The 27,212-nt window shown below is 45.1% G+C and overlaps 1 protein-coding gene across 6 annotated transcripts in view; it reads left to right on the forward strand.

Moving 5' to 3' along the window:
- Positions 1–27,212, forward strand: part of tiam2a (TIAM Rac1 associated GEF 2a) — a 58,986-nt gene that overhangs the window by 17,564 nt on the left and 14,210 nt on the right. For 4 of the 6 annotated variants that reach the window (XM_053632330.1, XM_053632335.1, XM_053632333.1 and 1 more), the window contains 14 exons: positions 1,204–1,306; positions 1,401–2,448; positions 5,585–6,062; positions 6,427–6,599; positions 7,773–7,997; positions 10,199–10,384; positions 10,566–10,712; positions 12,145–12,201; positions 16,321–16,494; positions 17,555–17,659; positions 17,970–18,048; positions 18,163–18,252; positions 19,061–19,279; positions 22,714–22,805. In XM_053632330.1, the coding sequence (XP_053488305.1) occupies positions 1,408–2,448; positions 5,585–6,062; positions 6,427–6,599; positions 7,773–7,997; positions 10,199–10,384; positions 10,566–10,712; positions 12,145–12,201; positions 16,321–16,494; positions 17,555–17,659; positions 17,970–18,048; positions 18,163–18,252; positions 19,061–19,279; positions 22,714–22,805 (3,066 nt within the window). In that variant the 5' untranslated portion in view covers positions 1,204–1,306; positions 1,401–1,407. Of the gene's footprint in view, positions 1–608; positions 716–1,203; positions 1,307–1,400; positions 2,449–5,584; positions 6,063–6,426; positions 6,600–7,772; positions 7,998–10,198; positions 10,385–10,565; positions 10,713–12,144; positions 12,202–16,320; positions 16,495–17,554; positions 17,660–17,969; positions 18,049–18,162; positions 18,253–19,060; positions 19,280–22,713; positions 22,806–27,212 lie in introns of all 6 variants that reach the window. The other 2 variants (XM_053632334.1, XM_053632336.1) reach the window with 2 other exon arrangements.

A 27,212-nucleotide genomic window follows, 5' to 3' on the forward strand; every position in this document is an offset into this window, starting at 1 on the left:
TCTCTCCCTGTCTTTCTCTCTCTCTCTCTCTCTCTCTCTGTGTCTGTCTCTCTCTCTGTATGTCTCTCTCTTTCTTTCTCTCTCTGCCTGTCTCTGTCTTTCTCAGTCTCTCTCTGTGTCTGTCTCTCTCTCTGTATGTCTGTCTCTTTCTTTCTCTCTCTGCCTGTCTCTGTCTTTCTCAGTCTCTCTCTCTGTCTGTCTCTCTCTCTGTCTGTCTCTCTCTCTGCATGTCTCTCTCTCTCTCTGTCTCTCTCTGTTTGTTCTGGTACAGCGAGAGAACCGTCTTTCTTCCGCGTCCTTCATGCTGACTCGAGCACACGCTTCTCCTCCTCTCGCCACCTGCTCTGTGGAAAAAGCGCTAATCGGTGTCGATGCTAATCAGGAGGTCAGAAGGTGGGGACGTGGGGACGTGGGGGGGTGGGGGGGGGGGTTTGAGAAGGGACGCATGAGGAGCAGATGTTCTCCTGATCTTCTCCTTTTCCCACAGTCAGGTGTTTGAGGCACTGCGTGCATGATTTGACTTTAAAACCACATGCAAATGCGTCGCTTCTTGATTTTTAAAGTATGCTAGTTTTTTTTTCTTTCTTTCTTTTAACTCTGCCTGGTAGCGTGCTTTTAGAGAAAAATCTCCTCGGGTGCTTTGATATCTGGAGAAGAAGAAACGACACATCTGCACACGTTTGCTTACTTCACGCATCTCAGACGAGCGTACGAGGTATAGAGTCCGAGCGTTTATTATTTATTTAACGATGTATTTTATTTATTTTTTTTGTAACGGGGTGGAAACACCGCTTTACAAGCGTCTTCTGGCCAGCGCTTTATTTGGCTTTCTCCTGCAGCCGGCTTGCTCAGCGACACACGAGAGGGGGAAAAAAAAATCCTCTGGAATTTGTGTGTTTTAAAAATAAACACCGACCGAAATAAAGGCAGCTTTCAAAAACTTTTCCCAACCGTCCGGGCAAGTCATGATTCACTCGTGGTACACGGGGAAAGAAAAAAAAAAATAAGAGTACCGCTTGAAGTTTGAACGGGGAAATTGTCTGTGAAAATAAACATGTGACTACATATCGACCAATCAGGTCGGCTTATTGAGAGGTTGTATTCCGAGTGCTTGTAGCAAAAAGTCTTTCATCTGTGTGGACGTTTGGAGGCTTTAAGATGGACACGTTTAATAACGTATTTATTTTTTAATATCTCCAACAGATGAATTCGACAGAGTTGGATTGCTAGCTGACCAAAAGATGATGATGATGATGATGGTTGTGCAGATTGTGAAGCTCTAGCTGTGTAATGATTACTAGAACTGGTAAGTTTTCAAGATGGTGGAAATCATGTGTCACGCTTGTTTTAAGCCAGGGTTTATGAAAACTGTTGACGACCGTTTGCTGTTTGCGTTCCAGGTCAGGGATGGGGAACTCGGAGAGCCAGTACAGCATTCAGGGGTCTCGGAGCAGTAGCTTCACGCTCCCTAACAGACAGAAGTCCTATTCAGTGAAGCTCCGTTCTTCCAAAGAAGGCTCACGAGGTCCCGGGTACAAATCCAAAACAGTATCGCGCGGCTGTTTGTCTCAGCACAAGGCGTGCGGTCAGTCGTCCATGTCGAGGCACTATGACTACGTCGCCAAAGGAAGAGAAGCGAAGAGAAGGATCAGCGCTCAGTGGAGCGGTTCTCCGAGAGGACGGGCGATGTCCGAGAACGGTCGCGTCGAGGAGAACGGTCGGGTTTGTAACGGTCACGCCGTGAACGGATACAAGACGCCCGAGAGGAAGATCGAACCGGAGGAACTGGAAGATCAGAGCAGCCCGAGAGTCATGATCAAGAGTGACGGAAGCGTCCGGGTCGAGTTTAGCCAGATGTCTAAAAACTCGACGCTTCCTGGTGAGAACGGAGGTCCCGTCCAGCTGCTGAAGTTTTCCCCAACGTCTCAGTCCGTGCCCGCTCCGGATCGAGACGCCGGTCTGGCGGCGAATGGCTCCATCACCAGGATGAGCAAACGAGGCTCGCTGAGCTCAGAAGGCAGCTGGTACGACTCGCCCTGGGTGCCCGGTGCCGAGCTGAACGACGTCGGCATCGGCGTCGGCGTCGGCGCCTCGCCCAACAGGATATCAGAGACGCTTCCCTCCGTGCGCATCGAGTACTGCGACGACCAGCTACCTCCTCTCCATCTTTACCGGGACCCCGGCACGGCCGCCTCCTTTCCCGCCGCCAAACATCTGACGCTTGCAAATGAGCTCTCGTTCAAACACAGGTCCTCGTTTGTGTGCGTGATGGAAGAACCTGTTCTCGACGAGTCCTCGGGGGCGAGGCAGTACTCTTCCTTCACTTTACCGTGTCCCAAACCCAAACCCATCGCGGAGAACGCCGGAACGAAGGAACCGGTCCGGAACAGGATGAGGAGGCTCAGCGATTGGACCGGGAGTTTGACCAGAAGGAAGAAGAAGTCGAAGGTAAGGGTGCGTTTGCTGGAATGTTCCACAGGTTTGTTTGTATAGACCTGAAAGCAAGGCAAGTCCAATTCCAGCCTGGTTTTTGATGTTAGATTGGATCTGATCGGTCGGAAGGCGTTGATTTAATTTACTATAACAGCAGCTCTGACCGCTCGTATTCCGCTTACAGGCTTGATCTGTATATTGCGACGAATGAATAAGATTCCTACGTAAACCTTAAACGAAGGCCTGACCCAATCTTGGCTGGGACTGTGCGGCGTGCCATCGCCAGGTCGCTGTTGTTTTTGTCCCATGCGGTGAGCAATATTGCTCGTCGCACCGTGCCAGCTGTCGGCAAGAAGGACGCCACAGGGCGTTACCGAATAAAACTGGCGACACGCCGGTGCAGACCTGTGCACCGGGGACACGACGACGAGCTCGGAACACGCGTCAGATTTGCTCTGTGAGTCTGCTAGCGAAGAACACGGATATGCTAATGGACGGGATTTCTATAAAGTACATCAGGACAGTCAGGTTAGTTCTCCAGGTCTGTCTGTTTTATCCGCGAGAAACGTCCGTGACATTACGAGCGTGAGAAGCCTCGGGCGCTACAGCTTTAGCTCGGCGAGATATTTCCACGATTCACACTCGGGTATACGGGTCGTTCCTGATCCGCTCCCAGGAGGTGTCCTCGTTCCGCGTGGGGTAATTAGTGTCCTGAAGGGCACTAGGTCTGAGCGAGTGCAGTAAAGATTAGTCGCTCCATATCTCTACAAACACATTGATGATGTGCCTCAGAGCCATAGTGGCTCCTTTATGTAGCGTTCGTTCTCTTCTATTACAGTCTGCTTGTCTTTTTTTCGGCGTTGCCTCGCTCGTTCTCAGACTGTTTACTCAAGCCGTTGCCTGCTTTTTTCCACAATTAAGCCAGAAATACATAACTATAATTTACCGCCTGTGTTTATTCTCACGTGAAGGAAAATGAAAGGCGTAACGTTTCACTTTGATTGTGTTTACCAAAAAAAAAAAAAAAGGAAGAAAAGTCGTAGTGTTTACAGTCAGGGTTTTGGGGGGGGGGGGGGTGTGGTACTTTCACACAATACCTGAAAATAGTTTTACGTTAAATGTTAAATTAATATGCGTGACAGTATTTAAATGTGCAGACGTGCTACAGCACTGTTCGACTATTAATGAAAGAATGAATAAATAAATAAATAAATAAATAAAAATATCTAAAAGAATGTGTACTAAAAAACTAAACTTAAAAAATTTTTTAAAAAATAACGAAAAATAGAAAGTGCCAGAGTCATTTTTTTCTTTCTTGTTCTTTTCTTTTTTATATCAATATTACCAATTATACGTTTAAAAAAAAAAAAATTATTATAATCTATTTTACACATGAAGATGGAGGCGGGGATAAATAATAATAATTTAAAAAAATATATATAATTTAATTAATTTCAGCATTTCTTTAAGTAACCAAGTAATTGGTGTTGAAACTTGAAGAAAGCGTTCTTAAAAATGTTTTAAAAATAAAATCGCGTCGTCATGGCAACATGTTTTTAGCTAACTGTATGCTGAATATAGCTCCTCCCCCCCCTCCAATCGATTATCTGTGATTCGAACAGCCCTGATTGCTCTTATGATCGCTCTGGTCCCGGTTGCCGTGACTCCAGCGGCCTTCTTCACGCCGGTTATTGCCGCCGCGTTCTCTACCTGCGTTGAAGTACCCCAGCGCGGTTCGAGTTCTAGCTCTCTTCCTTGCATGATCCTGCAGCTGGTACACGGACCTCGTCTGGCTGCAGAGCGGATCAGCCATCTGAAGCGGCATCGTCGCGCTCGTCTGTAATTACACACAGCTGCCGGCTTTAAAGCCGAGTCGTGAGGAAGGAAGGGCTCTCGTCTGCGTCCAGGTTGCCTTTGAAGTGCACTCGTCTGTTTTGTCCGCCGCTCACGTGCTGGGAATCGCGTGAGACGTGGACTTTTCTTGATGTTCTTCACACACTCGACGTAATCGGGCAACAGTCCGATCTTTAAGCCGTTTGATCTATTTCGATCAAAATGATCAATATCTGTGATTACGTGATGAATACGTACGTATCGCTAATCGCACTCGAGTGATATCCTACTTGAGACGTACCGACAGTGTTCTCCGACCCTTTCGTCCACGTGCTACGTGACTGATTTCGTTAGACAATGACGACAGGGATGTAAAATGAAGGACAAACGATGTTGGTGCTTAATTAGTCATATTTAATATAAACCAAAGGGGTTCTATTAGTATTTAATGGTTCTTGGCTTCCTCAAGGGGTTCAGGCGGGAGAACTTTATGCTTGGGAATTACTCTACCGACTACATTCTGTAATAGGGTTCCACATAGAACATTTAATCCCACCCATCGGGCGGGACAAAGAACCCTTAAGTGTTGTAGATCTGTTGTAAAACATTTTTTATTTTAAACTCTTGAATTTCAAAACAGGACATGGTTTAAAACAAAATCTTAGAGAAAACGGTTCCTCAAGGGTTCTTTAAATTGCTTTTAATTAAGGGTTCTCAGCTTCCGGGGATAAAATGGTTCTCCAGCTTCACCTTTGACTTGCACACTTTATTATAGAGTTGTTTGAAGAACCATTAAGGGTCCACCCAAAGGCACAAAGAGCCCTTTTATGTTTCTAGGGTTCTAGATTTTTAAGAGCGTATACACTTGTGCATATTTGCAAAAGACGTTCTTAGACGGTGCTTATTCTTGGGACAAAGGGTTCCTCAAGGGTTCTTTGGATAGTTCTTAAGGTTTCTTAGCTTCATGAGGGGGTTAAAGGGGTTCATGAGGTTTAACTGTAACCCGGTCGAATAGGAAATGATCCGTCATAGGGTTCTAGGTAGAACATTTAAGGGTCCTCAGAACTCTTAAGGGTTCTAGATTGAAACTGTTTTTGTAAGAGCGTTTACACGTGCGCATATTTACAAGAGAGCTTCTTGGACGTTAGAACTCTAGAACGTAAAGCCATAATGTTTTAAATGGAGGAGTGCTTTAATTAGTTAGTATTTCTAAAGTTCCTTGTAGTTTAATTCTATCTGAAGTCTTATTTTAGAACCGCGAAGACGTTCCGTCGCTCGTAGTTGTTTAACGTCACTTTGTGTTCGTTCTCTCACCCAGGAGCCGCGATATAAAGAGCCTGTCGATTGTTTCGACAGCGGAGTAGACGGTCTGACGGCCGACACCAGCTCGCCGTCTCAGGTGTCCAGTCTGCTGGGGTACCCCAAGGTCCCGTCCCGGGGCCGCTCCCAATCCCAGGTGCTGCCCTCCTGCGGCGGATCTTTCGGCGCCCTCCATCCGGGTACGGACGCTTTGCGGCAAAACATCTACGACAACTTCATGAGGGAGCTGGAGACGAGCCACACGGCGGCAGGAAGCGGCGAGGAAAGAGGCGAGAACTCTGCGGAGGACACGGAGAGTAGCAGTCAGGAGACGGTGGGCTCGCTGGAGCAGCTGGATCTGCTGTGTGAGAAGGAGCAGGGTGTGGTCAGGAGAGCTGGCTGGTTGACCTTCAAGCCTCTGCTCACGCTGCACAAAGACCGCAAGCTGGAACTGGTGGCCAGACGCAAGTGGAAGCAGTACTGGGTGACTCTTAAAGGTGCGTTTTTGAGTAAGGCGCACTCGAGTTCTCGATTCCGATTGGTCAGATTCCGAACAAGCCGATCGCAAACGTTCTCTATAGGAAATCCGTGACGTTAAACGTGACTACAGTTGGAGAAAGCACGTGACGTGTCGTCGTTTGATTTTAAAGAAACGTTGGGAGTCAAAAGAAGGCGAGGAGTTTGTCGTTGATTCATTTCGTCCAACCGCATGCCTCCAAGGCTTTTATTTCCTACTTCAGGTTGCAGGACAGTTCTCCAGTTTACGTGCACATAGAAAAAGTCATAATTGGAATATAAACGTGAGAACCCGCCTTGAGATCCTATTAATTCCACTTTAACGCCCGTCTTTTCTTCCTTCAGGCTGCACTCTCCTGTTTTACGAGACGTATGGGAAAGGTTCTCCGGAGCAGGAGACTTTACCGAGTTACGCTCTGCTGGCCGAGGACGGGATAGTCCAGGCCGTCCCCGAACACCCGAAGAAGGAGAACGTGTTCTGCCTCAGCAATGCCTACGGAGACGTCTACCTCTTTCAGGTAGGTCCAAAGCGTTGGTGCTGCATTAGAGTGATTTTATTTATTTATTTTTTAACAAAAAGTCTCAGAACCTGATATTGTTAGATGCTAACGGAGGAAAATGTGTCGTAGCAGAACCGAGAACCCAGCAGCCGTGAAATAAAATAAATAACAAAAGCGCCCGAGAAGTGAATTACACGGCTCCGTGTTAAGCCGCATCTGGAGAACGGTATTTTCAGAAGCCTTTAACTATCGTCCGGCGTCCATCCGAGACGGGGGCGGTGAGAACCCTGCCTACATGTGTCCTGTGGAATGCTGGGAATGTGGAGCGCTCATGCGGAACGATGCGTCCTGCCAGCTGTCATGAAAAGTCTTGTTCAGCCCAGAAATGAGCACCGAGCGGCTCCACTTCCTGTACGGGTTCAGGGTAGAGAACTTTCTGGTACAGGTTTCCACGCAGAACCTTTCAGGGTGTCGAGCGAGAGGGGTCACGCAGCATATTCGCTTGTGCATTACTGAACACGTTCTCGGATGTTAACGCTAACCCGTTAATGCGTGCTCAGGGTGACGGAGGACCCTTAAAGGTTCTTTATTTAAACTTCCTTTTTGTAATACACTCGCGCATGTTTTTCTAAAGAGGTTCTCGGGCATTGACGTGAACCCAGTCTTAAGAAAACAGCGGTTCTTTTGGATAGGTAAGGGTTCTCAGCTCGGTAAGCGTGTTAGTCATTGTTAAGGGATCTTAAAGGGACGAAGAAGGGTTCTAGAGTTGAATTAATAAATAAATTCGTCATGGGTTCTTTGGATAGTTGAACCCCATTAGAGTTCTTGGCTTTCTTTTTAATTTTTTAAATAAAAAAAAAAAGCAGCAGTGAATACAGAAAATATTTCCTATAAACCAAAGGGATTCTTTTGGTATTTAAGGGTTCTTAAAGTGGTTCAGGTTGGAGAACTTTATGCTTGGGAATTATTCCTCAGGGGTTCTTTGGGTGGATTTTTACGGGTTCTCTGCCGTTTTTTTTTTTTTTTTTTAAAAGGAGTAGAAATGATTTAAGAAAGTGTTTATCCCTGTCTGATTATCTCGTCGGTTCTCCAAGGAAATGGAGACTTTGGAGAGGAACCCGTGAAACCGGATCACTAATTCATAACGATGCCAATCTTCTCTGCGAATGTTCTCCCGTCCACTCTGTTTAGGCCACCAGCCAAACGGATTTGGAGAACTGGGTCACCGCGATCCACTCGGCCAGCGCGTCTCTGGTCGCTAAGCGCCATGGTAAGGAGGACACGCTGCTCCTGCTCCGAGGGCAGATCCGCAGTCTGCTGCAGAAGATCGACATGGACGGAAAGATGAAGAAGATGGCGGAGCTCCAGCTGTCTATTGTAACCGATCCAAAGAACAGGAAGGCCATCGAGAACCAGGTGAGCAAAAGCTAGTGTGGGTGTGTCCCAGGTTTCAGACGGTGGGGCAAATCGGAGAAGCTTTAAGGAGCTAAAACCTCAGGGGTTTCCGAAAGGGGTTGGAATCTTTACTGATGAGAAAGTATTTTGTTGTAGGGTTCTACATAGAACCTTTTAATGGTCTCTCCGCCCCCCAAGCAGACAAAGAACCTTTAATACACACTTTTAGGAAACAAGGTTCCACAGGGGTTCTTTTGGCTAGTTAAAAGTTCTTAGCTGTTCTTCCAACTACAGGGACAAAGAAGGGTTCTAGACTTAAACTCAGACACAGTTCCATAAAGGTTCTCAGATGTTAACTCTACAACGTAAATCCGTAATAACTCTCTTAGGAAAAAGGGTTCCTTAGGGGTTCTTTAGTTGGTTAAAGGTACTAAGCTGGCTCTAAAAGGGTTCATCACCTTTATCGGTAACTAGATTACAATAGGAAGCACCCTGACTTTACAGTTCTACACTTAACAGAACCTTTAAGGGTTCCCCCTCCAAGGAAAAAAACTAAACGAAAAACACTGACTACACCCACAGGGGTTCTCTGGATAGTGAGGGGTTCTTAGCTTCCTAAATGGGTTTTGATTGAAGTTCTTTGTGATGGGGAAATACTCTGTTGTAGGGTTCTACATAGAACTTTTAATGGTTTCCACAAAGAGACCGAGAACCACGAATATTAACTTTATGGTTCCTCGGGGGTTGTTTGGATATTTAAAGGTTCTCAGGTTGATAAGATGGTTTAAAGGGGCGGATTCCAACACGGTGGTGTAGGGTTCTACCTAAAGAACCTTTAAGGACAACCCCGAAGGACTCGTTTTTAGCCTTCATGTCCTTGTGGTTTATGCCGTTCTGCTCTGCGTCTGATAAACCTCAGTCCGATGGCGAAAACCGGCGCGAAGCTGTTTCCAGGTTCTCAGTCACGCTTATTGCCCCGGCGCAGGGGTCAGGAGGAGGGCAGAGGGCAGAGAACCGGGGGCGTATATTCGGTGAGGGAGTACCAGGCAGTGTTTGAGGAATTTGGGGAGGGGTAAGAGGTTAACCTCATCTCAGGAGCTGCACCTCTTTGAAGTCGTGTCGTTTTTAATCAGTGCCAGCTGAGTGAGCGAGTGAGCGTGTGAGACGTTCCTCTCCGTCCTCGCTACAGGAACCGAGTCTAATTTAAAAAGAGTTCCAGGTCAGTTTATTAGAACCTGGACCCTTTTGTGTCTCTTTGTACTTATCAGGAAACAACTCTGCGCTTAAGAGACTCCAGCTTCATCTAAGATCAAGCTAAAATAAAGCTTTTGAAAAAAAGATTTTCATATTCATATAATACGTTTGAATATTAACGAGCGGCTGATTAACTAACCGTGTCGTTTTCTCACGGGGAGCTTTCTAATGAACTGATGATGTGCTTTACGATGCTCACGTTGCAGCTTACCTGCAGAATGCAGTTTGAGAACTTATTTATTATATATATATATTTTTTTACTGTTCTCGATTTTAAAGGGGGATTTCGAATGAGAAGTTCTGGAAATGTTATTTATTATTTATTTTTTTTTATTATTTATTAGAGTTGTTTTCGGTGACAAAGTGCATCATGGAATCTTAAATATTTAAATGTAGATTTAAAATTAATAAAAAAAAATCTGTAAATACGTAAATTAAAAAAAAAAATATATATATATTGATTGGTATTTGAAATGTTCTGTTGCATAAAATATATTGTTTATAGATATAATATAAATAAAATACTGTTTTTGTTTGTTTTTGTGGTAAAATGGACACGTTCCAAGTTTTAAAATGGGAAAAAATCCGCATTTAAATCCGCATTTAAATAATTTAAGGCACCCTGTTTAAAAAAAGTACTCTTTTTAAGTGATTAAAGTTAAACACCTTTTGTGGAAAGGATCTTTAGACTGAATACAGTGAATAAAATAAAACAAAAACGCGAGAAGGCATTTCTGCATCCTTTAAATAAAAATAAAGAGAGGAATATAATACGGTGACAGCGTTGAGTTTTGTAATGGTGATGTGGGGGATTGTTCTCAGATTCCCACCGCGCCCAATCATGACCCTCCATGACATCTGAGGGCAATTACTTTTCTGCTGCTACACACACACAGCCCTGACTGTTCTCAGCGTTGCTGTCTCCGAGAACCCGTCTCATCCCTCGCTCCCGTCTCGCTCCTTCACAGATCCAGCAGTGGGATCAGAACCTGGAGAGGTTCAACATCGATTTGTTCCGTATGCGCTGCTACCTGGCCAGCCTGCAGGGAGGAGAGCTGCCCAACCCCAAGAGCCTCCTGGCCACCGCAAGCCGTCCCTCGAAAGCTGCTCTCGGCCGCCTGGGGATCTTCTCCGTCTCCTCTTTCCACGCACTGGTCAGTCACACACACACACACACCCCCCCCCCCGTCAGACTCATCACTTCTGAACATAGAAACATTTATATTGTTATTAATAGTTGTTCTGTTCAAACGAGTTTTCTAATACCTTATCGTTTCTATAGTAACAGATCGATTAAAAACATATAATCGTCAAAAGTTTTTTTTCTTCTCTCAGATCTGCTCCAGAGACGAGGCCACGCTGAGGAAGCGTTCTCTGTCCCTGTCCCAGAGAAGCCGCAGTAGGAGAGGGGTGTTCTCCTCGCTCAAAGGCCTGGACAGTTTGACCAAACGCAGCCGGGAGAAGAGACCCTGCGCCTCCCAGGTACCGCGCCCGACTCTTTCCCGAGCGTTCATACAAACCTGTGATTCTGCAGGAAGTTCATCCTCTTCTGACCAATCAGAATGCAGAATGCAGTTCTATAGCCTCATCTGCTGTGATCTAAGCATTATACAGTAGAGCACGCTTTAAAGAATTCGAACGCAGCGCCGTTCGCGAGGGGAAATCCCGGCGTTTGTGGATCCTGTCATCTTTTGCTAATTATCACGTTGAGAGAGACGATATTTCTAGACGTCGTACAGTCTGCAAGCTCAGCCTTCTCTCTCTTGAAGGTCTTTAGAAGTGTACGCTTTACTGCACGGCCACTTTGACGCTACGTAAATACATATAAAGCATCTATTTCTCTTTTATTTCATTTCTTTGGCAAGGATTGCATTTCCATGAGCTACTGCTCTCACACTGGTGCTTGTGAGGTAAGAAGAGAAGCTCTGCTCGCCTTGCGTGCTACGTCGCAGTGCTGTTGTGGTCCTGTGCTCACACTCACACGCGCACACACACACACACACACACTCTGTCGCTGCCTGAAACGCTACACCGCTGCCCCACGTGGCTTTAACGCAGTGCTTGTTTTGGGAAGGTCCCCTTCACGTCCCTCCCTGACGTGTGCAGTGTAACGGGACACCGACGCCGCTCTGCATTGAGTGCCGAGAGAGAGAGAGAGAGAGAGAGAGAGCGAGAGAGGGAGGGGGGGTGCGCAATGGAGAGGGAGTATAAATTATTAAAAGGCGTACGGGGTAAATTGCAGCTCGGGTGACATCTGTAGAGACAGACGGATGGGTTGTGTAGGAGACCTCCACCAGGGCGCCAATATTAAAGTGGGTTTTCTGACTCAGCCCTCATGTCTCTCTCTCTCTCTCTCTGCTCCTTAATGGTGTTTAGTTCCTCACAGCAGTGACGAGGGCCTGACTTGATAACGTGAGCGCACACACACACACACACACACACACACTGTGCCGGCTAAAGAGACTTGTTAGTCAACAAACTGGGTGATCTGCCCATTTTTATTTATTTATTTATTTATTTTTATTTCACCGTTAGGACACAGTCACCAGTCGCCTACTAATTATGAAATGCATGGACTTGTGCATTACGTGTGTGTGTGTGTGTGTGTGTGTGTGGGCGTGGAGTCTCTCAGCAGTACCAGTTTTTCACTCCATCCTCATGCCTTCTGCTTCTCACTGGCACCATCAAAGCTGTCTGTCTGCCTCTTTTGGACTGTCGTTCTGTTTGTTTGCTTCTGTCTCTGGTTCTATCTCTGACTGTCTCTCTCTTTGTCCTGTGTGTCTCTCTCACTGTCTCTCTGCGTCTGCTTGTCTGTCTCTCTGCTTGTCTGTCTCTCTGACGTTCTCTGTCTCTTACTGTCTGAGAGTGAGAGTAAGACAGTTACAGTCTGTGTGTGTGTGTGTGTGTGTTTCAGGTGTTTGACAGCGCTGCAGGAGAACACTTGGGCTCAGTTCCTCCGTACAGCAGAGAGGTAAATCACGTGTTTTGCGTGTGCTCAGTGTGAGTTGGAATAAAAGAGGAATGTGCACAGAGGAATGTTTTTTTTTTTCCTCTCCTCCCTCACGTCTGTTTTTAACTCTGACTCACACACGCGTTATTGTGAAGGCTGCTTTTATACAGCAGGACATCTGCTCGCGTCTCTCTGGACCGAGACAGTGATGAGTATTGATGTGGTCTTCCGCTCCGGACTCCAGACATCACGCCACAAAGATTCCCTTTCATCCGATTCTCGTTTCACGTCCTTCCTTCGTTCCTCGGGTTTTTGTTTTGAGACTCTTTAAGACTGTACGATATTTAATAATTATAATAATAATAATAGTAACTCATTTTGATATTATTTTGTTTTTCACTCTGATCATCCTCAGCTCTGAAATATTTTTTTTCTAAATATAACAAGGCCTGGTTGCTAGGAGACGGTGTTAAAGCGGTGTTGTGGTGTCACCTCAGACAGGAAGTCTCCATTCTGTCCTGTTCCGTATTTAAAAAAACCAAACAGTGAAACTGCTATAAAAAAAATCATCGACTGTTTTAGAAAGGAAAGTCAAAAGTAAAGATTTCAACACACACACACACAGACGGACGTGGAGAGAGACAGACATAGACGTGGAGAGAGAGCAACAGAGATGCATAGAGAGAGAGGGAGAGAGCGAGAGAGACGGACATAGACGTGGAGAGAGAGCAACAGATGCATAGAGAGAGAGGGAGAGAGCGAGAGAGACGGACACGGGGAGAGAGACAGATGTGGAGAGGGACGTGGAGAGCAAGACAGACCGAGACGGACGTGGAGAGAGAGACAGACAGAGAGAGACATAGAGAGAGACGCACACAGGGGCTCAGTGCGTATTTGTTTTTGGTCATTGATGGACTGTTGACAGTTGGAACACTGCGGTGTACACACACACACACACACACACACACACACACATATATGCAATGAAACAAGTTTCTTTCCACCAGCTCCATGAACAAGGCCACTGTTTCTCCTCAGAGTTGTGACCGTTACAGCTGTGTGTGTGTGTGTGTGTGTGTGTGTGTGTGTGTGTGTGTGTGTGTGTGTGTACCTGTGTGAATGTGAGCAGTGACTGAAGTCAGCGTTAAGTAAGTGTGTGTGTGTTATGCGTTAACCAGAGCTCCGATGGAGTGACTCACGCTTTCATTTTTTATTTTATTTTATACATTGATACGCAGCGCCACGAAAGCTGCTTCCTGTTTCGGTCTCCATCAGCTCACAGCTCCATTAAACATTTCACTCGTTTTAAAGTTTATAAATGCTCTCATCACTCCTCTTACACTCACTTTACTGCGTTCACACCCTGTCTGTTCGCCCCCGCCTCGCCCCTCGCCTCTCGCCCCACCCCTGCTATAACGCAAGTGAGACGCTAACTTGGTTTACGGAACACTAATGGTAACCAAAAGCGGATAAAAAGTATGCTGTGTTTTTGTGATTGTGCTGTAAGAGGAATTAAACGCTGCAGGGCGTGCTGCTGGAGGAAAATAAAAATCTTCAGGGAGGCCACGGTGACTCTGCTTCATCATACCGCCGCATCACTGATTATTTTCCTCTAACAGCACAACACACTGTGCTTTATTACTTACATAGAGCCTTATTTTACTGGAGCAGCTCAGTGACGGATTGTGTCCCCACACACACACACACACACACACACACACAGATGGTTTCCTTTCCACCTGGTGACACACACTTGCCAGAGCGTTGTGTCCCTTTTTCTTGGCACAATTTTTCATTGCGACTTTGTGTCTCGGAGCTGGAGAGTTCAAAATGAAAGCTTTTTTGTTCTGTTCAGTTATGGAACATAGAGGGGTGTGTTTGTGCGTGCGTGTGTGTGTGCGCATGCGGACAGCATCGTATATATTTTTTTTTTCATTTTAACCGGCAAACACCCTGAAGGAGTCACGTTAGGTTCTGTGTGTATCGTGTTATTTTGGTTACTCGTGAGTCACTTTCGGTTTAAAAGCCTATATTCTCTGCTTTAAAGCGGCGGTGTGTCATTTTTACGATGACACAATTTATATAAACATTGAGGCATTTACTGCCCTGCAGAACCACCACCGGCTTTTAAGGGAAAGGGGCGGAGCCCAGGGGCTTTATTTAAACTTTGTTATACTACATCACTTTCTTACATTTTAAAATGCAGGTCAGAATGCAGTCAAATAATGCAGTCAATAATAATAATAAAAAAAAAACCAGGAAAGTAATAAAAATGAAATAAATAGCAGTGACAGAAAATAAAAAAAAAATCTTTATATATATATATATATATATATATATATATATATATATATATATATATGTAAATATATATATATATATATATGTAAATGTGTGTAAAATTCGAATAAAAAATTAAATAATTATAATGTAAAGGTAAGGCAGTATAATACTACTACTACTAATAATGATGATGATAATTAGGGCTGCAACTAACGATTATTTTCATAATCGATTAGTTGGCCGATTTATTTATTTATTTATTTATTTATTTCGATTAATCGGATGGGGCGGGGCAAACTTTCAGTACCCTTTTTTTGTTTGTTTATTTAAAATTAAATCCACAAACTGAGTGTTACAAATATAAACTTCAGATTAAAACTTTACACAACTGTTTGTCTAATTATATAAGACTGAAAAGAACCCAATACACACACACCAGAATATATTATTCATTTAGGACCGTAGTTTAATTCAGTGCCATTATATATATATATATATATATATATATATATATATATATATATATATATATATATATATATATATATATATATATAAATTATTATACATTAAATATATAAAATATATAATAGTATTTATGCATTACTTTTTACAGACGCACCAAAAGCACGGAATTAAACTACGGTCCTACATTAATAATACACACTCTTTCACTGCACCTTGTGGTTTCTGTTCCTCACTGCCTTTAGGAATATTATTTTACTTGTGTTTACCCTTCAACATAATGTTTTAATTAGATATTACAGATCTTACTCGCGCTCCTACTGTGTATCACCGTGACTACACAGAGCGCGAGGAGCAACGCGGCCTCGTCACTAACACGTCACTTCCGTTATAATAAACGACTGAAGCTACACTGATACGGCATATGATGTCAAACTCGCATTAAACTAAACCTTTCAAGCAACTCGCGACAGCGTGACTGTCGTGCTCGTGCTACACAAACTCCGCTTTATAAAGTTTATAAATCTTCTCCGTGGTATTGAATATAAAATTCTCCACTGCCTTAGAGGACTTGGAGCTCGCACATCATCTTCCTCAGTCACGTGACGATTTCGCCTCCGTCTGATGGTCATTGAGAGAAAAGAAAGTCATGTACGGCGATTCTGGGTGTTAGGCTAAAGCTAGTGCCGTCGCATTACGTGCGTATGACGTCATGTAGGAAGCGGCTTATACTTCCGGTTAGTAAAAGTGCTACGTTACTTCTCTTCTGAAAATACGCTTCGGAAAGTAAATACTAAAGTTGTGTCCCAAATGAAGTACTATACACTTACACTAGGCACCCTGCACTAACGTCTAGCGTGTGGATTGTAGAAAAGTAATATCATCTCAAATGGAACACTAATGAGTAAATCTCCCCCGTGCCGCGCGCAGACCAACCAATCGATAAAGAGATTTGTTGACAAAAATTTGCATAATCGATTAGTTGTTGCAGCTCTAATAATAATAATAATAATAATAATAATAATAATAATAATAATACATTTCTAAAGGAATCTTGGGGATGATGTGGTGATTACAGTTCTCGGGACACCTTTAAAAATGACATACTGCACCTTTAATGTACAGTATCTCCACAGTTGAAGCCCGAGACTCCAGTTGTGAAAACAAGCTCTTGTGTATTTTAGTCGAACCGTATCAGTGGCTTAGAAAGAGATTAAAAAGATATTTTTATCTCAGACTCTCGGATGGATGCCAGGTTTGAAGCAGTTCTTTACAGCTACACGCTCGTTACAGTCAGAAGAACGAGCGGCTTGAATTAATGGCCGCTTTGAGTCTGTGCCCGCTTTTACATTCCTCTGATGAGATGTGTGATTTCTGCTCTGATGTTCACAGAGACTGGACGCGCTGGCTGACGGTTACTCGCTGGCTCCACCCGATGGCAGTCAGTGGGACGGAGGAGGCGTGGCGGAGAAGCCGGTGTGGGTTTACATGCCCGACTATCAGGCGGTCACGGTGGCTCTGAGCGAACAGCACACGGTCACGGAGCTCCTGAACACGGCCTGCAAGGTGCGAGGGACACTACACTACTACTATTATTATTATTATTATTATTATTATTATTATTATTATTATTGTTGTTGTTGTTGTTGTTATTGTTATTGTTATTATTATTATTATTATTATTATTATTATTATTAAAGGACAAATTAAAGTTCTGATTGGGATTAGAGTTGTTTTAAAAAAAAAACATTTTATCAGAAGACTGGTTTCATTTGATGAAATTTTTGTATTTAAAATTTTTGTATTTAATTTCCCTTTCTTTTAACTTTTTTTTTTTAATATATATTTTTTTTTTATTTACATATTTACAGCTTAGAAAACTGGGCATGAAAATCGTGATCTCAATTCTTAAAAAAACAAACCCAAAAAACAGAAATCATGCAGCCCTACTGGTAACAGCTACACTATATACATTTAAAAACACCCAACCCTATGAATATGCATGAATATGCAATTTAGACACGCCCCTTTGGTCCCTTGCTGGCTAGGTAAATGCTAGTAAACAAACCTGACAAAATATACTTGTATACTTTAATTAGGAGTAATTATCATTTTTGTTTGTTTGTTTTTAAGGGTTAAATTTTAATATATATATATAAAATATAATATTACACAGTGCCCTCCATTAATATTGGCACCCTTGGTAAATGAGCAAATAAGGCTAGGAAAAATTGTCTTTATTGTTTACCCTTTTGATCTTTTGTTCAAAAAATGTCATTTCATTTTGTGATGTATTTTGAGTACGAGTGAATTTTATTTTTTACTTAGGAAATGCGCTCATTGATGAACATTTATCATCTCCTCATAGTTTTCTGCAACAAAAATAAACACTGAAAGCTAGCTAGCTGGCTTATTTAGCTAACATTAATGATGTCAGTAGTAGTAATAATCCAGGTTCGACGTCGTCTTCCTCGTAATAATAATTTGCATACGAGCCCTGATTGGTTGAAGCCTGTTTTGGGGGGGGGGGGTCGCAGACTGTTTTGCTCGGTTTTATACAAACTAATAATGCGAGAGTCGTTAGTCGGTATTGCGCAGCGTCTTTATTGTGTTTTTCCTCTCTAAGGCGCGGAACCTGGACCCCAGCGTACACTGCCTGCGTCTGCGCAGATGCTTGGACGATCAGACGGAGATCTGGACTCCAGCACCACACGAGCTCCTTCAGGACTTGGTACCAGAACTCCGGGCTATCTTCATCTCTAGATTAGATTTATTACTCTCGGTAGTTTTTACTTCCATCTCGAGAGGTCACGGGGCGCATGGGAGTAGTGCTGCGATCAAAACGTGCACACGAAAGCACTTTCTGAAAGCGGCCGCCTTCCGCCCGCTTCTTTTAGAGTCACGTGTAAAATGTGTGCAGGCGGATGAGAAAAATAAGAGTGTGAAGGCAGCGTTAATGCTGAGTGTTACAGCGTTTTAAGTGTCATATTTAAGCTAAATGAGCAATGCTAAGTGCTTCTCTCTCTCTCTCTCTCTGTCAGTTGTATGATGAGTTGGAGGTCAGCGCTCTCAGTGTGTACACTCTCCACATGACCAAGCACACATGCACGGGGGATTTTGGTAAGACACTTACACACACACACGCGCGCACGCACGGTACATCCTGTACAAGTGTAAGGATGGTCTCCTGAGTGCTCGGCTCAGTTTCTCAGCTCTCGCTGTTCTGTCCCTCAGGGTTTGCCGTTACAGGACATGTGGACGGTCTCAGCCACAGCCGCATCTTCGTCACTGAAGTTCTCTCCGATGGAATCGCCTTCGGTGAAGGTAACGAACTCGCCTTTATCACGTCTACGTCTATAAAACCACGACTCGCCTGTCTACACTCCTGATAACGGATCTGATGCGTCGCCGGTTTATCGCGTCCGGACCGTCCACAGAACCCTGTTAATTCTTCAGGAGTGTTCCAGATCACTTCCGTTCATCAGAAACGTTCTGGAGCCCATCTGTTTAACGCGAGAGTTCTGGAAGCCCTTTAAGTCTTCAGAAGTGTTCCAGAGCTCCTTTATTTCCTCAGAAGTGTTCTGGAAAGTGTCCTTTTCATTCATCAGTCGTTAGACGAGTTCTGGAACCCTGTGGAAGCCATTAATAATGTTCCTGAACCCTTTAAGTTCCTCAGACACCTTCCTGACACGTTTTATTTTCTGAGAGGAGTTCCAGAACCCTTTCCTACGTACAAAGAGTTCTGGAATTCCATAGAACAGTTCCAGACAAGTTCTGGAACCTGTTTACTTCATTACTATGTTCTCGAACCCTTTTTACCCTCGAACCCCATTCCTCAGATGCCCTCCAGAGTCATTTTAATTTCTCACAGGAGTTCTGGAACCCTTCGCTACGCTTTGAAGGATTCCAGACCCCTTTCCTACGCTTTGAAGAGTTCCGGACCCCTTTTAATTCCACAAAAATCAGTTTTATTTCTTTCAAACAGTGCTGGTTGCTGACATTTTTCATCTTGTTATTATTCCTTGAGGAGAATATCATTGCGTGGTTTTGAGGAGTTAGAAGAGTTTATAGTTCTCGTCTCTGAAGAACATTTCTACACCCTGCTCTCCCCCCCCCCGTGTGTTCTCGCCAGGTCTGAGGCCGGGCGATGAGATCCTGGTTCTGAACGGCTGTCAGGTGTCGTCTCTGGACCTTTCTCTCATTCAGACCCTGTTCAGTGAGAACACGCTGCACCTGACCGTCAGACGAGAGCCGACCGCCCTAACACACGCACCCCTAACACACACACGCAGCAGCCTGCAGCCAGCGAGGGACTTCCTGTACCGCCATCATAGAGCCAAGTCCGCTACAGGTACACACCCACCACACACACACACACACACACACACACCTAACAGATCCAAACAGTTACCTGTGCATAATGCTTGGCATTCATATTAATGAATGTTAATGACAGTGGTGTCTTTTTGTCCACATGTACACACACACCTCTCATGACATACAGACGCCCTGTGAACCTCTTCTCTCTTAAAAGAAGAAAGCTCACATTTTGGATGGTTGTGTAATTCATTGAGCAGTGTTTCCTTCCCGTTTCCTGTTTTTCACGTAGCGGTGCATTTGCGACGTTCTGTATAAAATCAGACTCGGAACCGTTTACAGCGGATCGCTCTCGCGTCCTCGGCGTAGCAGCTGCTGCGCCGTTATTCTACGTGTTTTAAAGTTAGATTCTGACGCCTGTCGCGCCTCACCGCACTTCCTCTCCAAAACCCTTACCATTTGCCTTCTGCTTCCTCTAAACGGAATCGTCTGTCCTCGCTCGTCGGCCCGCGTGAGAGCGTGTAGATGGGACGGAGCGCTGCTGTGTTCTGTAGGTACGTATTCAACACTGGGAAAGAGTTCGGTGTTTAAAGGGAAACTCTGTAGTGTGTGTGTGTGTGTGTGTGTGTGTATGGGTGGGTGTGATTACCACAGATAACAAGAATTTCAAAAGATTTGACAAAAACAACAGAAGACATGTTTACTTAAATTTAATTCTGTCAATAAACTTGTATCGTTTGGCTATTTAAAAAATAATTTCAATCAAAATTGTTTATAAATGAAGCTCTGGATTCGCGTAATTCATCTTTTTGACATTGAGTCGATTTGATTTGAAGTCCCCGAGTCTTTTTATTCCTCTTCTAGAACAGCAAATCTGCTAACAGTTTTTAAAGAATCATTTTTAATTCATCAAAGAACATCATTTTGTCATTTTTATCCATTTATAGTTACACTTAACCTTGTGGAAGTTCAGACAAGTTAGTTCCTGTTCTCGCTTACGTTATAGCGGCTATAAACAGTCGTACTCTCTCACTCACTCACTCTTTTTCTCGAAAAACAAAAAAAAAAAAACGCAGCTCGTCACGTCACCGAGCAACCCGTCCTGAAGATGTCGGAAAACTTACCGCTCTACGTCCGACGCTGTAGACTCCTCCCGTACGGAGTTAAATAAACACGTCCTCACAGACAACGTCACCACACCGACGATTACCCCCCGTGAATGAGCGGTTACCATAGAAACGATAAACGATTGCAGCTGCGCGACGGTCAGAGCCGCTGTTCTAGAGAAGTAATCGACACCACCTGACCGATCACGATCCGGAATTCCCCATGGCCGTGGTGAAGATAGAAGACCTTTCTATCATCACGTTCACCTCTTATCTGGAATCCTGTAATCCAATCCGGCTTTTTATACCCGTTTACACCGCGTGGACGCGGAGAGGATTATTATTATTATTATTATTAATTTTAAGTTCCTGAAACGGCGCTAGTATTCTGCGCACAGAGCGTGAAAGTCTTCCTGAGTGAACTTTATCACACTCTGCATCTCACACACACACGACCACAAACACTTGTGAGGTGGCGTTTTAAAGTGAAATTTAGTCAGCGTTCTTATGATTCAGTAAGAAACAGGAGGGAGAAAAACAAAGGACCGTCATCGAACGGTCTCGCTTCAGGACTTTATAAGCGCTGCCGTGTTTCCGGACGGCGTCCCGGCATTCAGAGGACACGTTTGTTTGTTTGTTTATTTATTTATTTTCCCTTCATACACGGTAACCTTTTAACGAGTGTTTTTCATTGTGTGGAAGGTGAAAGGTGTTTCGGTGTTTTGATTCCTTTAATGGTCTCCCTGAGAAAAAATAAATAAAAAGAAAAGGTTTTTTTTGTTTGTTTTTTTTTTTTTTTAGCGCGGCGACCTAATTTTTTTTCACCTCGGCACCCAGTTTTATTTATTCTGCACAAAATGGTTGTGTTTTCAAGGTAAATGTGTATTTTTAACATTCCGTGTGTGTGTGTGTGTGTGTGTGTGTGTGTGTTATATAAGAAGATAGGATAGGAATGACGGGTTGAACTTGTGTGGGACATTTGTCAGGTCCCCATATGTATGAAAAATGCTTTTTAATTTAAAAAAAAAAATAAAAAATTGTACAGTAGATTTTATTTAGAAAACTATACGAGCCAAAAGGTTTCCTTCCAGATTGACATTTAGGTGCATCGTAGTGTTTTTACTCAGCTGTATTAGCTAATTATGTCAATGGAATGTCCCCACAAGGATCCTAAAACAATGTGTGTGTGTGTGTGTGTGTGTGTGTGTGTGTGTAAATTATGATGATTTTTAAAAAAAAAAAAAAAGGAACAGATGTAATGGAATTAATTGTAATAGAATTTGCATAACAATACCTAAAGTAATAACGGAAAATGTGTGGATGTATTTTTAGAAGTCAAACTTGTGTATTTCTGTGGGGTTTTCTTGCATACAATAAATAAAGATAATTAAAAAAAGAAAGAATGAAAAGTCATAACACACCGATATTATGACTTTAAAAAAGGAAGGGGGAAAAAAAAAGGCAAGATTAATCAGATCATTAAACTGGGTTAATGAGAGTCCAGATTCCAGAACGCATCATTAAACCAGTTTAAATAGATTTTTATGCAGATTAGACCTTTGGCCTTAACGCCGCTTCAGCTGATTTCCCTAATTTCAGCTTCACTCCGCGTCGTTCCGTCATCACCATCATCACCATCACCTTGAGCGCGTCTTCCTCATTACCCAGTCGTGACCGGGAGGCTGCTGGTTGCGTGTCCGGGCCTGTAGGGGCGCTGTTTCTCCTCAGCAGAGGTGATGATGAGGAGGAGGAGGATGAGGGAGATCACGAACACTCACTCAGTGAGACGCCGTTTAATGAAATCTCACCTACTGAGCTCCATCACACACTGCGGCGTGTTCCGCTCTCCACGGGGAAAAGTTTCTGTTTATATCAAGCTACAATGTAGAGAGAGAGAGAGAGAGAGAGAGAGAGAGAGAGGGGGGGGGACATTTTAAACACACAGGTTTTTAATCCTGAACAAAACTTCTGAAATGACTGCAACTTTTTAGATCGGAGACTTTTATAATTCCCATTATCCAGCTCTAGAAAAGGCCGGAAAACCCGAGCAGTCGTTTTTCCATGTTGGGAATAGAAGACCCGGCGTCATGCTGTTATAGTAAAAGAATCAACCGCAGGGTGTTGTGATGAACCTATATAAGCCCGATTGGAAAAAAGATTTGAAATCGTTACTCCTCGTACGTCTCCACGATGCCTTTTAAACCTGAACCGCTCGGCTCTGTTTCCCGTCTGCTCCGGGGGGGGAAAACGCTCGCGAGAAGAATCGTCCAGACGTCTGACGCGTTAAATCCCGCATCACCACGTCAGTCCAGCTGTTGACGTCGAGGATGTGCGAGTAAGCATCGTTGTCTTTTCTCTGCAGACGTGTCGTGTGTGTCCGAGGCCTCGGGTAACGCCGACGTAGAGACGAAGCGACATCATCGCCAGAGCCTCCGAGCCGCGCAGCACAGCAAGGTAAGAGTGTGAGACGGCGAGTAACCGTCACGCGGCGCCGTCATGGGGGCGTGCTCTTTACGTCCCAGCTCTTTACATCCATAAACACGTAAGCAGTGGATATATTAGTCCGGAATAACATCGTCTGGTTGTGAGGTGGTGTTGTACGGCGTGTGTGTGTGTGTGTGTGTGTGTGCGTGCGCGCTGCAGCTGTGTCGTCCTTGTCTGATTGAAGTGATTAGTTATCACCCGTTCATTTACTCTTCTAACGGCTTCACGACATTTCTGCTGCCTGCTTATTACTGTCACACACACACACACACACACACACACACACACACACACACACACACACACACACACACACACGGGGAGCTAATGGGCTGCTGGTGTTTGTTTTTGCACGCCGACTCTGTGTCCTCAGATCCGTCATCTAAAGCAGGCCGACAGCCGAGACAAATGGCAAGCAGTTTGAGGTGAGAGAGGACTCGGAATCTCCGTCTAAAGGAATAATAATAAGAAGAGTTTTGTCGTGACAGGTCTCTATTTCATAAAGCCGTTCTGTTGTAGCTGCAAGGGAAAAAAAAAAAGCAGCAGTGTGTCAGGGAAAGACAATTAATAAACGTATTCTCCTCCGGCGTGCTGCCGCCCAGGGCTGCGTCTCGGTTGCCTGGAAACCGACGAGGGTAAAAACTCTTCTGGTGTAAAGTAACGTAACGCGCGTTAGGAGTAACGAACTGGTTTATGAGGATTATCCTATATAAACGTCAGCACGTCGTAGACCGACGTCAAAGATAACCGCGGCCGTAACGCAGGCCTACACCAGAAATTTCAACTCGTCAACATGGGGTTAGTCTTCCGGTTCCTTCCCCGGTTATGGAGCGACACCATATGCACGTATGACCTCCTCTATTCATGGAGACTTCTGGGACACCGTGTAGTTAAATATTACAAACGGCTCCTTTAATTATACTCGGGAAGCGCACGTTGAGTTTACTACCGATGTGAAACTGCTGTAAGTGTGTGTGTGTGACCTGTAAGCCGAGGAAGTGGATTAAACGCGACGCACTCTCTGCCCTCTTTATTTACTCATTGACGTGCGGCGCTCCCGCTGTGCTGCGTATCGCACCTCATTATACCCAGCGTGTGACGGTGGCGGTATTCAGAGCCTTTACTCTACAGAGAGACGCTTTAATCTGATCATTATCTCCGCCGTCACTGGGGTATTTTCCGCCTCGGAGGGTAAATGAGGAAAACGAATACGCGGTGCGTCGTCAGCAGCTCGTAGCAGACGGCGTACAGGTTCACGGCTCGGCGTTTTGAGCTCTTTAAAGCTGGAACTTTAAGTTTTCCGACGCTTTGAGTAGGGAAACGAGTGTCTGTCGCTGCTATAACACGAGCGAGAACAGGAACTAACTCGTATCTTGGACGTTACATGATGTAGCTATAAATGGATAAAAAGTACGTCTACTACTCTGCTGTTTAATGAATGAAAAATTGTATTCGTTGGTAAGTTCTTGCGGTGTAAATGGAATAAAAGACTCGGGGACGTGTTGATCTCGGAAGGGCCGCGTCACGCCGCCCTGTCGTCGATTCGTTTAAAGAATTAGGAAAGAAAATGAAACGTAGAATACGTAGAACGGAGGTGATGTTTGATTAAAATGTCGGTCTGGAGGGAAGAAAAGTGTCCTAGACGACAGGAAATAAGGGCTCTGTAAACTCAGCCTCAGGTGCCCCGCCCACAGAGCGACAGGTCAGCGCTGCACGTGCCGTCCGTCGCTAAACAAGCCAAACTTCTCGTTTCCTCTAGAGAGCCTGGTAGAGTTTTGTAACGAATCGTTTCCAAGAACTGCCGACTATCACGAAACGCAACGCCGTATCTCGAAATACGTTGCTCCTCAGCGCGTGCTGATGTTCGTGACGGCGCTCGAAGAACCTTCAGCTTCTCTCTGAGAATGACGCTCGCTAGTGGTTTCCTAAATAAACCGCACCGCAATCGAGCCTTCACACGTTCACTTCTGCAACCTTTCCCGACAAAAATGTCACAACAGCAAACCACCGGCTGTCAAAACGTCCTCCAGAGGCAACAGTAAGCCACGCTCGGGCATTTCCCCGTCCTCTGTCATTCAGCGCTGGCCTAACGAGAAGAGACCGATTACGCCGCTCGGTCAGCATATGGCTACGAGCCGGCTAATCGTCTCTGCTGCACACGGCCTCGAAGTCTGAGCCAGCTCCTCACACAGAGATCTAAAGCAAACACCATCACACACACACGCCGATGAGTCCGGGCCAGTTCCCATGGCTGAGAAGAACGAGCACGATGCCAGATCCGGCTTTTATCTCCCCGCCTTTATTGAACTCTGGAGAATCAGCTAGCGGAGGCTCTCAAGGACGTCAAAGTTATAAAGTTAGAGTGGTATTAAAGGAAAACTCCACTCTGAAACATATTAAATATGCTTACCTTGAAATATGTATGATGCGTTGAGCAATTCTGGCGCCGCTTATTATTATTATTATTATTATTATTTGGATGGTGCTGGGGTTCCATTATTCCTGTGAGAAGTTAGCAGTCGTGCGTCGCTCTGATGTCACAGGAGGACGTTGTTGTTGATAAGTTAGTAGAGCTTCCAGCACATGAAAGAAAAATCCAGTCCAGAAGTCATGGAGACTCAAAGTCCCAGAATGCAACGCGGCCGTACGGCGGCAGAGATTCGGCTCGGCTAGTTAGCGGTCTCCGAGACGGCGGTGTTGACGGTGGCGTTAGCGTGAAAGTCGAAGCTCTGGAAGATGATCTGTGTGAGCAGAGTGTAGGGATGAGGAGGGAAGAGAGTTAGACAGACTACGAAAGGTTAAAGTGCCGCCGCATTGCTCCCTTTAGGTAGAGACGACGCGAGGGTTAAATCCCACTGCGCCGCTATCAGCACGGCATCGTGGGTAACGTAGGAAAGCGTTAACCCGAGTGGAAAATACAGCGACACGTCCATGAAAAACGCTTAAACCGACATTTTTTAAATTTTATTATAAGGGAAATTCTTTATTATTTGGAGAACCCCTGGCTTAGCAGATGTGTGTTGTCCGCTGGTCCGGTGCAGATGTGGTGTGCCGCGTGTTCCTGTCTGTATTTATTTATTTATTTATTTTTGGAGAGGTTCTTATGACCCTCGAGCTCCTTGTGAAACCTTCTCTCCGTCGCGTCGTCGGCACGTCTGGCGCGGCGCTCAGTACAGACGAGTGCGGCTCCTCAGGGAGAGTAGACGGTGTTTTCGGTGTGAGCGGAGCGCTGCAGAACATTACGGGACGCGCGCTGTAACTCTCTCGGCTGATCTATGTGCTCGAGTCTTTATTTATCGAGCTTTAAAAAGAAGATGGCAGCGTGGCACAATAGCGCTCACCTCAGGGATGAATCACGACGCGTCAGAGCTTTACTGCTGCATGGCAGGACGTTCTGCTCTGAGCGATGGGCACGGCTCGCGCCCCGGCACGGCCCATATTTTACCCCTCTCACTTTCTGCCTGCGGTTTTTATCCCTCTTCCTGCGTTTATAGAACATCAGAGAATAAGAAGTGGTTTTTATTCTGAACAGTCGATATCGGGGAGCGTAGGAAAAACTGCTAATACCGCAGCGCCGTTGAATTCTGGCTTCTCCGGTCGATGCAGGCAGCTCCGACAGGAGATCTGCAAATCACAGGTTCATCATGTTAATGCCCTCGTCACCGTTTCTATAGTAACGGCTCCGTCACAGGGACCTGAACGTGTGCAGTCGACGATACGGCGAAGTTTTCTTGGCGTTAACATCAGCGTTTGCAGAAGAGTCCTCATCGTATCGATGTTATTGAGAGACGAGGGCTTTTGGCGGCGAGTTCGCACGGCCTCTTCTTTACGCGCTGTGGAAGCTCGGCCCGGCCCAGGCGTTTCCCAGCATGCACGTGGCCAGCGCTTTTTGTCCATTCAACAGCTATTGATATGCAGATTTCACTGGGCAACAGCAGTTTTTTTTTTTTTTGTCCACTGCCTACGCTCACGGTACCCGTTAGCGATCGATTGATGGATCCTGACACAAAGCCCTCGAGTCTTGAAGGGATCGGAGGACGTGAGCATCTGTTGAGAGTGCGAGAGAGGGGAGGAGAGCAGGTCCGAGTCAGGGAGGATGCACGATCTGAAGCGTAAAGGCAGTTCAGACGTCATGCCGGCTTTCAGAGCAGTTAAACTGAGGAGGAAGAGTTGCGCTCTGGGAAGGAGGACGACGCGTCGGGCTCGGGACGCCTGGAGACTCCTGTACAGGCTCGTCTTCAGGGTAAGTGTGTTCGTGGTGTCTCCATACACCGACCTGACGCTACGACTCTTTAACAACCGACCGACTCTCTGCAAGTTTGTGTTTTGCTGTAGTTTCGAGCACACACTGTGTGCTCAAAAGTATGTGCACACCTG

The sequence above is a fragment of the Ictalurus furcatus genome, chromosome 9 (assembly GCF_023375685.1).
Source record: "Ictalurus furcatus strain D&B chromosome 9, Billie_1.0, whole genome shotgun sequence".
In the NCBI taxonomy this organism is placed as follows: domain Eukaryota; kingdom Metazoa; phylum Chordata; class Actinopteri; order Siluriformes; family Ictaluridae; genus Ictalurus; species Ictalurus furcatus.